The sequence below is a fragment of the Vombatus ursinus genome, unplaced genomic scaffold, assembly GCF_900497805.2.
Source record: "Vombatus ursinus unplaced genomic scaffold, bare-nosed wombat genome assembly UNPS02012319.1, whole genome shotgun sequence".
Taxonomy (NCBI): domain Eukaryota; kingdom Metazoa; phylum Chordata; class Mammalia; order Diprotodontia; family Vombatidae; genus Vombatus; species Vombatus ursinus.
The window spans coordinates 2,562,416-2,574,805 of record NW_020952097.1 but is presented as its reverse complement, the minus strand read 5'-3'; the positions used below and the strand labels follow the sequence as shown (position 1 = coordinate 2,574,805).

Here is a 12,390-nt window from a genome sequence, read left to right as displayed (position 1 = left end):
AGTATTTGTAATTATGTTCTTGAAATATTTTAGTAAACATCCTTTTCAAAAAAGCTAATTGATATTAATTGCTTAAATGGAACTGGGACACTAATCACTAGCAATTAACAGTGGTGAGAGCATAATGGGATGAGGAGTCAAGCTGAAAACCTTAGAAAAAGATGCTTTCATTTTTCCCAATGGTACCCTAAAATCCTGAAAAGAGATGAAACCAGTCTCACTGTAGAAGACTAAGGTGAGAGAATAGCGACATATAAAACAATCATACTTATCATGAGATCATAGATTTAGACCTGGAAGAGACCTTAGGCTATCAAAGCCATCAAGTCCAAACTTCTAATTTAACAGATGAGGAAACTGAGGCACAAGAGGCAAAAATCACTTACCCAGGAATATGCAGCCAGTAAGTGCTTGAAGTGGGACTTGAAATCATGTTTTTCTGATACTGGATACAGTTCCCTAGCCACTATACCCTGACTCTTAGTCCTTTATTAAAAATAAACAAGAACAAGAACGGACCTTAGAGACCAATTGGTCCAACTCTCTCACTTTACAGATGAGGGACTGAGGCCTGTGGAAATGAAATGACTAGTCTAAGACCATTCATGTAGTAAATAGGAGAGCCAGGACTTGAATCCAAGTCCTTTGACACCAAATCTAGTACCATGCTGCCTCCTAAAATTAAAGTCATCCTAATGTGATTTGGATTCAAGTCAAGGGTGACTCAGTCACAACACAAAATACAGTGTCAAAATAGGCTTGATTTTCCTCATTGTGCTCCTACTCCCTGCCCCTAACCCACCTTACCTTAGGGACATTCCAGACCCACGGGTCTATGGGACCAGAATTTATAGATTCCCTCTATATTTCTCAAGTCACAAAGTGTTCCTTGGCCAGATTAGTTTGAGAAGTACTATTCTTCATCATCCCCGTATCTACCCATCTGGTAGTTTTGTTCCAGTCTGTCTATTTGTGCTTGACTGCTTTGGCCTTGAGAAGTAGAGGACTAGGTAGGAGCACTGGTATAGAATATGTGTGTGGAGGAAGGAGAGAAAGGAGAAGCCCTAAAATGGTGTTCCTCTTTAAACAACTCCCCCATTCCCAATTTCTTCCCTTTGTAGCTTTCTTTTTTTTCTCCCACTTTCCTTCTCCTCTCCCTTCTTCTCAGCAAACCCTCCTAAAGAGACCATCTGGAATTTCTCTCTTTATGTGCTCCCCAAATCTTAGCAATGCCTATCATGCTCCTTCTGTTCCATGCCCCAAGGCTGTAGAGCCTGAGTTCTTTGGAATGGAATGAATATGGAGATTCCCAGAGAAAATCTGGCAAATAATACAAGGAAATCCAAAGGAGGATAACCAGGATGGTGAACAGCTTTGAGCTTGTGCCATAAAACAAAACTGGTAAAGTTTAGCATTCTCATTCCTCCAGTTTGGTGATTGTCATAGCCTGGAGAAGAGAAGACTTAGCCAGGGCGTGATAATTGTTTGCAGGTTTGAAGAACCATTCTTTAGAATGTGAATTATACCTCTTCTGATTGTCCCTGTGGGACAGAACTAATAGCAATGGGTGAAAGCTGCAGAGAGGATGATTTAAATATGATGTAAGCAAAAATGTAATGATGAAATTTATCCAGAAGTAGAAAGGACTGCCTCCCCAAGGGAAGTAGCATGACTTCTCATTAGAAATCTTTAAGTAAATGCTGGAAGCTCTACTAAATTCAACAAGCATTCATTAATTATCTTCCATGTGAAAGGCACCAGGTGAGGGGTCAAGAATACAGGCCAAATGAAAATAGGTACCTGCTGGTCATGTAGAGAGACATTTCTCATTCAGAGAAGTATTAGAGTAGATAGCCTGTGAAGTCCCTTTCAACTAGAACATTCTGTGATTCCAGGAATCACAGAGCTAGGAAGGAAGTCCTTCCCCACCCCCATATATGCACACAAACATGCCAAATCCAGGGCCCAGCTCTTCACCTGAGACTTTCAGCTCCATTTCAGCTTGCTCTTGGTGAAAACCATCTGCAATGAGACACATATACTTTCCTGCATCCAAGAGTCTCACATTCAGTATCTCCAGAGTGATATTCCCACTTGTGACAGCATCTCTCAACAGCTCCGTCCTCCCTTGGTAATCACGGGCCTGGTCTCCTAGCTGATCCTCTCCATATCGATAGAGATGTGCCACCTGAGTGGATTGCAACCAGAGCACCTCCATGTGCTGAGCACTCTGAGGTGGGGTCAGGTAACATGGTAACTCTGCCTCTCCCCCAAGTGAGATCTGGATGGATCCTGCAGGTCCAATCACTGAGAACTGCCCTGTTCAATCAGGCAAAAAAAGGACAAAAGCAATCAAAAATGAGAACAGCAGAAGGTAGATGGGGTCAGATTTCAGTATGAAAAAGGGACAAAAGAAAGGAACTTCGAAGTAGGATAGGGAGGGAGGAAACATGGTGGAAGATTTCAGAGAGAGAGAAGTAAAGAGGTAGGGGATAGATTAGGAGGATAATGAAAAAGCCTTAGCAGGGAGAGAATAAGGAAGTTAAGAAAATCCCAAGAAAAGACTAGGAGAATATCAGGTGTATGACTTGGGAGAACATGAGGAGTAGGGCAAGACAGAATCTCTATAGGCTCAACCATCAGCCTTCAGAGCTCCTGTTCCAGGCCAGAAGAAGCCAAATAAACAGAAGCAAACACTTACCTAAGGCCATTTTGGGCATCATGAGGAGGAGGAAGGCAATGAGAGAATTGAAGAGACAGGCTCCTAAAGGACAGAGAATGTCCATCACACCTGGGAGAGAACAAAAGGAAGGAGGAAGAGGGATTAGTGACTGTGGTAGGGAAATAAGCATGGGAGGACAAATAATGGGGAAGTGGGACACTGTCTGTGACAGGGACACAAGGGCCCAGTGACTTTCTGTGACATAGGAACACCAGTATATATGACAAGGACATAGAAGAACTATGACTGTGATAAGAATATGGGCACTGGTTGTGACAAGGACACAGGGCACCAGGAGCTATGACAAGGACATGAAGGAGCTTCAATATAACAATATACCGTACTGTGATTGTGACAAGGTGAGTGGTGGTGGTATCAAAGAGATGGAAATGACCCTGTGAGTGGGGAGTGGTGATTACTCACCTTGAAATGACACCAGATCTCCTTATGGAAGGGGGAGCCTGAGGACCCCTTAAGGATGCCCCTTCACTCCAACTTACCTTCATTCCTTCCACCTCATGCACAAAGAGGTCCATTCATGCCAAGGAACATTTTGGGTAGGTAGAAAACCCAAAATAATGGAGGTATCTAGGGAAAAAATTGAGAGAGGAATTGTTCAGTATGAGGCTTCCCCTGTTAACCAGCTATGGGGGAGGCTCCTGAGTCCCAGGACCCCCTTTAGGAGGGAGGCAGGATGCTCTGCTGCTAGTTCTCCCTCCTGGTTGCTCCACAGAGGGACCAAAAAGCAAAATGTAACATTGGGAGTAAGGGAAAGAGTCTCCTTATGAACCAACCTAAAACTCAGGCCACATACTTACTCATTCCAGAACTGTCCCCAAGATATATCCTCTACTCCCAGGATTCTAACAGTATCCCCCACTCCCTCTCTTTCCTGTGCATTTGGGGAAAAGTGACTCATGATTGGTTGAGAGATCTATGAGCCCTGTGATCCTTGACTATATATACAGTGGCTTGATTTCTGATTGGAAGAAGAAATAAGAAAAAGGTAAAGGAAAAGGAGAGCAAAGATGAGAAAAAAGAAGGCACAGATTTGAATGATGAATAAGAGACCACTGAAGTCACAGGTATGAGGGGAGGGGAGCAGATATACCAGCATGTTGCTCAATTGCCAGTATTTACACCCCTAATACACTGCCAAGAGTGGATATATTGAGTGAAATCATTCTTTCCCTGGTTAACCTTAGATTTTGTTGTGCTCCTGGACAGCAGAACCCCAGTTATTGTGTATTTTATCACCTAAATTAATCTGTATGACTTCCTAAATTACTCTTTTATGAACTTGATTTGAAAAATGTTTCTTCCTATCTGTCAATGTCTTGTGTAAATAGTATAAGAAAAGAAAACATTGATTTTGTATTCTATATTTGATTTCACTCAGTTCTGTAACTGCCTAAGTCACAGTTCTTTGTCTCTGAACATTGTTCAGAAATTCAGCTGGTCTGTAAAGAGTCAAGCTTAGAAATCTAGTTCTCTTGCTAATTGCTGTTCTTTTCTCACCTCAAGGAAATCTGCTATACGTGAGTAATACGGGTGGACGCCAGGGAATCTGGTCCAGTTTCTATACACCACCAAGCTATCCTTCAAGGATATTGGTACACTCTTTCTGACCTTGTAGGTATATTCCAACAACAAACATTTCTTAGTCACAGAAGGGAAGGAGGGGGTTGTTGCCAACCCCTCTCTCCTACTTTTCAACCAATCATGTTGTTTCCCATGCCTTAGCTATATAACCAATCATGCTATCTTCAACCCCATGATGTTATCAATTCTATAGCAAATTACATTATTTCCTCATCTACCTTGTTCTGTTCTTTGTTCTATTCTTATAAAAAGGAGATGCATCTTGATCTAGGGGTCTTTGGGCTAACTGAGGCAGTCATTAGACCCACTCTATTGGCAGGTTTGCACCCTATTCATAAACTATGTGCCTCAGTTTACATTCATTAAATTTTACTCATAATAAGTGCATAGTGGGAGGTGAAGTTAAACTGTCTGAGATTAATCTCTTATTTGGCAGATCTAGGTTGGAACTATTTCCCCACCCACTCCCAGCAACTAGAGAAATTGTTTTTTTATACTGAACTCCAAAAGAATCATGTCCTTATAATTGAAATGTCTGACTGTAATAGCTAGATATAATTCCAAGCCCAATATTTCACTTAAAGATAGTAAGAAGTAAGCATGCATCGACTGCAGTCTCTTTACTATCCACAAAGATAGAGTTCCAGTTTCCTAGGAGTTGTGAGGCGGGGCATCTCCATATCTATTGATATATCCCTGGCCTTTATTGTGTGTTCCACTTTGTTATTCATAAAAGCTTATCCACAGAAATAATTTCACACTATGGTTGTTCTCTTATTAAAAATTTTTTAAAATATGTTTTGGAGCATTTACAATTTAGTGATGATTCTGAAGTTCCACTACTAATGAATATTTATATAAAAATTTTTAAATAAAAAACTAGCAAGAAGATTATAGCATTATGTCATCAAGATCATCCACTATGACCAGGTGGGATATATGCTAGGAATGCAGGGCTGGGTCAAAATTAAGGAAATATAAGCATAATTGACCATATCAATAAGAAAAGCAACAAAAATCATATAATTATATCAATAGATGCAGAACAAGCTTTTGATAAAACACAGCACACATTCCTATTAAAGACACTAGAAAGCACAGGAATAAATAGAGCTTTTCTTAAAATGGTAAGTACTATCTATCTAAAAATAAGAATAAACATTATCTATAATGGGGATAAACTAGAAGCTTTCCATAAGATCAGGGATTAAGCAAGGATGTCCATTCTCACAATTACTATTCAATATTGTATTAGAAACAATAGCTACAGCAATAAGATAAGAAAAAGAAATCAAAAGTATAAGAATAGACAATGAGGAAACAAAACTATCACTTTTTGCAGATGATATGATGGTTTACTTGGAAAATCCTAGAGAGTCAACTAAAAAACTAGTTGAAGCAATGAACAACTTTAGCAAAGTTGCAAGATACAAAATAAATGCACACAAATCATCAGAGTTTCTATATATTACTAACAAAATACAGCAGGAGACACAGCCTGGTTAATTTATTATATTTCCATAAAATAGAAGAAATATGAAAATAATGATATTAAGAATAAACAGTTTATCTCTGAAATATTCTTTGGAAACCAATTCCAGTATTCAGGGTACCAAGTTATATCTGTGCCCAAAAAGATCAAAATTAGAAGAAAATATAACTGAAAAAAATGGAGAGAAAATTGCATTCAATTAATGAAGTCAACAATAACAAAAATCCATTGTTGCAAACAGGAAATTTAAAAAAATGTAAAAGCTTCCAGGTACCACTTTCAAACCTAAGATGAAACATTTTCCTGCAAGGCAAGTGAATGCCAATAAATCCTTCTAAAATTCACCCCTGTAGCATAGTGTTCAACAAACACAAAGATCCTAGTTTCTAGGAAGAAGATTCACTTTGACAAAATCTTCTGGGAAAATTGGATAGCAGCTTAGCAAAAATTACGGTTAACCAAAAACTCACACACAAGGTAAGTAAGCGCCAAATGGATTCATGATCTAGTTATAAAAGTTGTATCATTTTTTTTAAAAATAGAGGACCAAAGAAGAAATTATATTTTGGATTTCAGGATTGGGGAATGGTTCATAACTAAGTGATAGAGAGAATCTCATGATATGAAATTGATAATTTTGGCTATGTAAAATTAAAACCTTTTTACTTAAATCTAATATAAAGTTTGAAGGGAAACAGATAAATGGGAAAAAAGCTACAAGTTTTTCTGATAATGATCTCATATTAAAGATACATTAGAGAACTGACTCAAATTTATTAGACTAAAGAGTCATTCTCCAATAGAAAAATGGTCAAAAGATAGGAAGAAGCAGTTGTCACTCCTCTCAAGATTTCACTCCTGACTCTCCAAACATTCTCCACCATGCCACAGCAGCCTTTTTCACCTGGAAGTTCATTCTACCTCTGTGGCCTCTTCATTTTGGAAGTTCACTCTACCCTTAACCTACTCACCCTGGAGGTTCACTGAACCCCTCTGGCCCCTTCCTCTGATACAGTGGTTTCTCCTAGGAACTTCATTTTAAGAAAAGTATAGAGGTTAGCCATGTATGTCTTCATTCTTCTCTTGGCTGTACCTTCAAAAGGGTTTTAGAACTCTAATCAAATGCAATGATAAATTACAATTCCAAAATAATGACAATTGAGTGATCATTAGGTGGACTAATAATTGGTTAAATGGCTAGACATAAAGAATAGTTATTAGGGGCTTAAAGTCAACTTTCAAGATCTCAAGTGGGCTGCCTCAGGGATCTGTGTTGCAAAACCTCAGCATTTTGAACTGATGACTTGAATAAATGCCCGGAAGGCAACAAAGTAGATGCCCACCAATCAGTACACAAATATAATGAAATGTTAAGTTGCTGTGAGAAATGAGGAATAGTTGAATACAGTGAATCTCAGAGGAAGAAAGAGGCCTTAGATAAGCACCAAAGGAAGGAGTGGGTGTCCTGAGAAACTGACTTGTCAGTGAGGTTTAAGATCCGTTGTTTCCTTCACACACACAAAAAAGATTCAATTCAATTCTACATTCACTTTACTGTTGGAAAAGATACCAAATTTAGACTTCTCTGCATCTCTGGCTTTTTACAGGTCTAGTGAAGGGTTATGACATATACAAATAATAAGGAACAAAACTAAGAGGGCCAGGAAGGACATCTGAAAGGTAGGAAATAGCAAAAGCAAAGGCACCCTCTGGGAAAACAGAAGGCATATATGGTTCAGAGATAGAGAGTTGGTCAGTTTGGTTAGAGTGTAGAATATGGAAAGGAATAACAAAGATATCAGGCTTTAAAGGGACCTGATTATAGAGAATAATTTAATGCCAGGCAAAGGACTTGAAATATGGATCCCTAGGCAATAGGAATATTCTAGGGCATAAAAGGTCTCTAGTTTGATGGGTCTGGGGAATATTCCATATACTGCTGAGGGTAATATCCTGGAGATATGTGCTATCATGGTAAGATATCTTACAATTCAGGATCAAATTCCCAGACTCTGAGAAAGCATACTTACCTCATTATCTGTGCTGAGCTTTTTTTTTTTCCCTAGCTAAGGCTATGCTGGGTACCTGTGGTTGGCGATCTGTGTATGGAGTCTCTTTATTGAGGATCTTCACTCTACAAGATGATGCTTCCTGGATGCCTCCTGGGTTGGAAGTCAGTCATGGCATGGGAATCAAACCCCTTGTCTGCAGTTTCACTACTATCTCCTCTGCGCAATCCCTATAAATCTCCCTTTTCCCCAAAGCAGGGCATGGGTAGATACTTTTGTTCTCAGAAACTAAAAGGGGGGGTCCCCTGGAACTGAGCCTAGACCTTTACAATTCCCATTAACACCTTCTAAAACCTGCTCCAAATCTTCCTTTGGTATCTGCAGGATGTGACCTAGAATGTCCCTCATGCCCTCCTCCCTGAGTCTATATCCTGTGACTGTTTTATGCAGGTCTTTACAGGTGCTTGTTCTAGACCATCCCTCATTTCCTTCCCCTTTTTTCAAACCTGCCCCTCATCCTCCTGTCCTTCAAACATATTTCTCTCTGTCTCTATCTCTCTCTGTCTCTCTGTCTTTGTCTCTCTCTGTCTCTCTCTCCTCTTCTTTTCCCCTCTCCCCTTTCCTTCCCTCATCTCTCCTTCCCTCCTCTTTCTCTCCCTCCCTCCCTAACCCCCACCCTGCATTTGGATGTAGGTCTTACCTCTACTTCAGTTCCAGCTACCTTTCCTCTCATTTCTGGGCGTGAGGCTGAATTTCCCTTTCTGTTACAAGGACAAGACACTTCTCCTTGGGTATCTGAATGTGAAGCTATATGTGAGACTGACTCTTCCCTTGCTATAAGCTACCTAGTTTCCCCTCCCCAGTGACCTAGGTGTACTTCCCACATATTTCTGTCCCTAGACTCTCTCTGGCTTTCTTTCACCAGGGTCTGGGTATAATGCAGACCCTCTCTTTCAGTATATCTTTGTTGGAATCCTGGACAATAATAACAGGGACAGGCTGTGAGTGATAAATTTTTTCTCCCAGCCTTTGCTGCCTTCCCACACCACCTTCATGCCCACACCCTTCACACTCCAAGTCTGGCAGTTCCAGTTGTTCTTCTCTTCTTGGAATAAATCTCTCAACATCTGACTCATCTCCCAACCTCTTCTCATCCTCTTCCTCTTCTTCTTCCTGGGAAATCCTTGGTGACTATATCCAACATTTCAGGGTGAGAGATGGTTCAATATAAGGAAGATAATGGCCAAACTCTCACAGTAGCTGCAAGTGGGACTTTCACTAGTTTCCTTCCCATTGTTTTCCATGGCCACTTAGAAAGAAAAAAAACTCGTACTGAGTTGGGAGGGACTGAGATAGTAAGTGGATAAGCAGAATGAAATTCTGTTCAAAGATAGGAGTAGTTCCACCTGTATAAGGGTGAATAAATGGGGATGAATATAATGGAGTAACATCCCTGCCCAAATCAGTTGTCTCCACTTGGACAACACCACTATTATACTTTGCACTCTCTACAAGATCCATCTGCCTTCTTTTCAGTCATAAAAATTTCTTTTGCATGACATCTTTTGCATCACTTCTACACAATTCCTCATTTTTAATATGCTGCTCACATCCCTACCTATCCTTCATGTGATTCTCCATTAACATTTGGGTAATGCTCAATTTCAGTGCTTCAGAGACTTATTTCATGACTTCTGGTCAAACAATATCACCAAAGAATATTATTGTTTAAAAAGAAAATTGGGTCTTTATTTAGGGGAGCAGCTTGGAGTCACTGGAATGTAAGCTCCTTGATAGCACAGACTGTTTCCTTTTTTTTTTTTAACTTTATATCCCTAGCACCAAGCACAGTGCCTGGTAAAGAGTAGGTGCTTGGTAAATTTTTGATTGATTAATTGATTTGATTGATTAATTGATTGATAGGTTAATTCAATTGATTCAAAGTACTTCATAATTTCCCAGACACATTTCAGTCCACTCTCCTCTCTTTCAGTTCTGGGTCCAGCTCATTGACTGTATGCTGTGGTGTCTAAGATGCATTGATGTACCAGCTCTGTGGGTTGTCCGTCCAATCCTAAATCATATTCCAGATAATATGCATTCTTCTTATACTTTTTTGTATAGTGATTTATGTGAAAATTTTGAGTAATTGTGGATCTCTTTTACAGGGATATACAATATTCTTGGGTTTGATGCAATCAGCACAATTCATCTACAAACAGGAAAATCAAGAGGACCACATGGCCTATAGATAATCCTTTTTCCTTTTAGACAGTTTTTCCTTTTTTTTTAAATTAATTTATTTTTAGTTTTCAACAGTCACTTCCATACATTTTTGAGTTTTAAATTTTTCTCTACCTCCCTCTCTCCTCCCTCTCCAAGACGGTGTACAATTTGATATAGATTCTACATATACATTCCTATTAAACATATTTTCACATGAGTCATGTTGTAAGGAAGAATTAGAACCAATAGGAGGAACCATAAGAAAGAGGAAACAAAACAAAACAGAAGAAAAAAAGAGCAAATAGTATGCTTTGATCTGCATTCAAATTCCATAGTTCTTCCTCTGGATGTGGATAGCATTTTCCATCATGAGACTTTTGGAGGTATTAGACAATCTTTATGACAATGGTAAATACCTTTGACAGCTCATGTCTCTTCTCTATTTCCTGCCTGAAATTAATAATCAGAGAGTTTTCAAATAACTTGTTTTCTCTTTCAAGGAGTCTTATATAATTATGTATGACACATACATGGGAGATACATTGGTGGGGGAGAAAAGACACCATGTTGCTTTACTGAGTCAAATGCTTCTTTTTAAAGTCAATAAACAATAGGTATAATGGAAATCTGTATTCTCTATCCAGGGTTGGGGAACCTGTGCCCTTAAAGCCACATGTAGCCTTAATTAACTTCAAAATTAACAAATAGTTTTCATTTTTTGAAATTATTAAGTATGTAGTAGTTAGATTTTTACAAAATAATGTACATTTTTAAATATATCTAGGTTAAGTTTCTTGAATGCGGCCTTATTTGATTACAGCTAGATTTCCAACATGAAAAGGTTCCCCACTCCTGCTCTACACCTTTCAGTCAACTGTGTGACTATAAAGATGTTGTCTGCTGTAGAACATGATGTGTGAAAGCCTGCCTTTTTCCTTCTTATACCTTCATCAATGATTTCGTCAATGGCTGTGTAAATTATTCTCATAAAAGTCTTGTGGAAATGGGAAATAAAACAAATGGATCAATAGTTATTGATATTTCCTTTGTTGCTTTTTGGGGGCTAATAATAAAGTCTATGTACTAAGCAGTTGTGCCTGCTTCATTGATTCCCTGTCCCATTCCCCACAATGGCTGTTTCAAATCTTTTCTTATTTCAAGCCTCCTCTACCAAATCTCCCCCACCTCTAGAGCTGAACACTTTGTCTCAGGCTGTACTGAGAAAGTAGAGACTAAGACACATGAACTTCCCTTTTATCTCTTCTCTCCATGCCCAAGCCCCTTGAAATTATCCTTCCAAACTCTCTTTATCTGTTCTAGTCTCTGATGAAGAGGTGGCTCTTCTAGCTAAGACCAGCCCCTCTATATATACACCCTTGTTGCCGTTCTTTCTGCAGATTACCTCCACAGTCATCTCCCATGTCTAATTTTCAGTCTTTCCCTACTTACTAATTCCTTTCCTGCTACTTAAAAATATACACGGGTCTCCACATCATTAAAAAAAAACCTGTCACTTAATCCTACCATCCACTCTAGTTATCATCCTACTTCTTTTCTTCATGGACTCCCAAAGAAAGTTGTTTATGACATTGCCTTCACTTCACCTCCTTTTACTCAGCTCTTAGTTCTATGAAATCTGGCTTCCAACCTCATCATATAGTTGAAATTGCTCTGTCCAAATTTATCAATGATATTTCAACAACCTTATCCATCTCTTCTCATTATCTTTCCTGTCAAACCCATCTCTATTCCAAACTTTCCTAATTCTATCAAGGACACCATTATCCTAAAAGTCACACAGGTTTGCAACCTTGAGTAACCTTTGATTCCTCAATCACCACATACATCCCATTGGATCATTTGTCAGATCTTGTGAACTCTAAGTCCAGAACTTCTTCCACATCAGTCTTCTTTTCTACTCACCTGGCCATCACCTAATTCAGGCTTTTGTCACCACCTGCCTTGACTATTACAATTGCCTTCCAATTGGTTTCCCTGTCTCAAGTCTCTTTTCTCCCCAATCTGGGGAGAGTGTCTGGCTAAATTTTCTTTTTAAACAGTAATATTTCTTGATAGTATTGTTTGACTGTGAGTCTTAGGAAGATTCTGAAGATCACCTGGCAGGATAAGGTATCAGACACTGAGGTCCTTTCTTAAACTAAACTGCCAAGCATTCAAATCCAGCTTCAGAGAGTTCAAAGATGGGCTGGCCACATTGTTTGAATGTGAAATGTACACTTGCCAAAAAGAACAGAGGGAGGGAGGGATCAAGGAGGGAAAAGGAAGGAAGGAAGGAAGGAAGGAAGGAAGGAAGGAAGGAAGGAAGGAAGGAAGGAAGG

General features: G+C 39.2%; 1 protein-coding gene across 1 annotated transcript; it reads right to left on the bottom strand.

Annotated features, from left to right (window-relative positions):
* Nucleotides 1-1,440: 1,440 nt before the first annotated feature.
* LOC114039830 (myelin-oligodendrocyte glycoprotein-like) lies at nucleotides 1,441-8,589 on the bottom strand. The gene is made up of 5 exons (XM_027857710.1): nucleotides 8,526-8,589; nucleotides 3,223-3,310; nucleotides 2,702-2,791; nucleotides 1,978-2,319; nucleotides 1,441-1,541 (listed from the first exon to the last, which is right to left on the bottom strand). Exons 3-5 carry the CDS (start codon nucleotides 2,784-2,786, stop codon nucleotides 1,441-1,443), a joined length of 528 nt encoding a protein of 175 aa, XP_027713511.1. The 5' UTR covers nucleotides 2,787-2,791; nucleotides 3,223-3,310; nucleotides 8,526-8,589.
* Between the last annotated feature and the right edge of the window lie 3,801 nt (nucleotides 8,590-12,390).

Bases quoted from the DNA above. Each gene is read 5' to 3' on its own strand.
- LOC114039830 (XM_027857710.1), bottom strand. From the start codon at position 2,786: ATGGACATTCTCTGTCCTTTAGGAGCCTGTCTCTTCAATTCTCTCATT. The intron at 2,320-2,701 runs GTAAGTGTTTGC...CTGATTGAACAG, and splicing joins GATGCCCAAAATGGCCTTAG to GGCAGTTCTCAGTGATTGGA. The intron at 1,542-1,977 runs GTGAAGAGCTGG...TCTGTCCCACAG, and splicing joins AATGGAGCTGAAAGTCTCAG to GGACAATCAGAAGAGGTATA.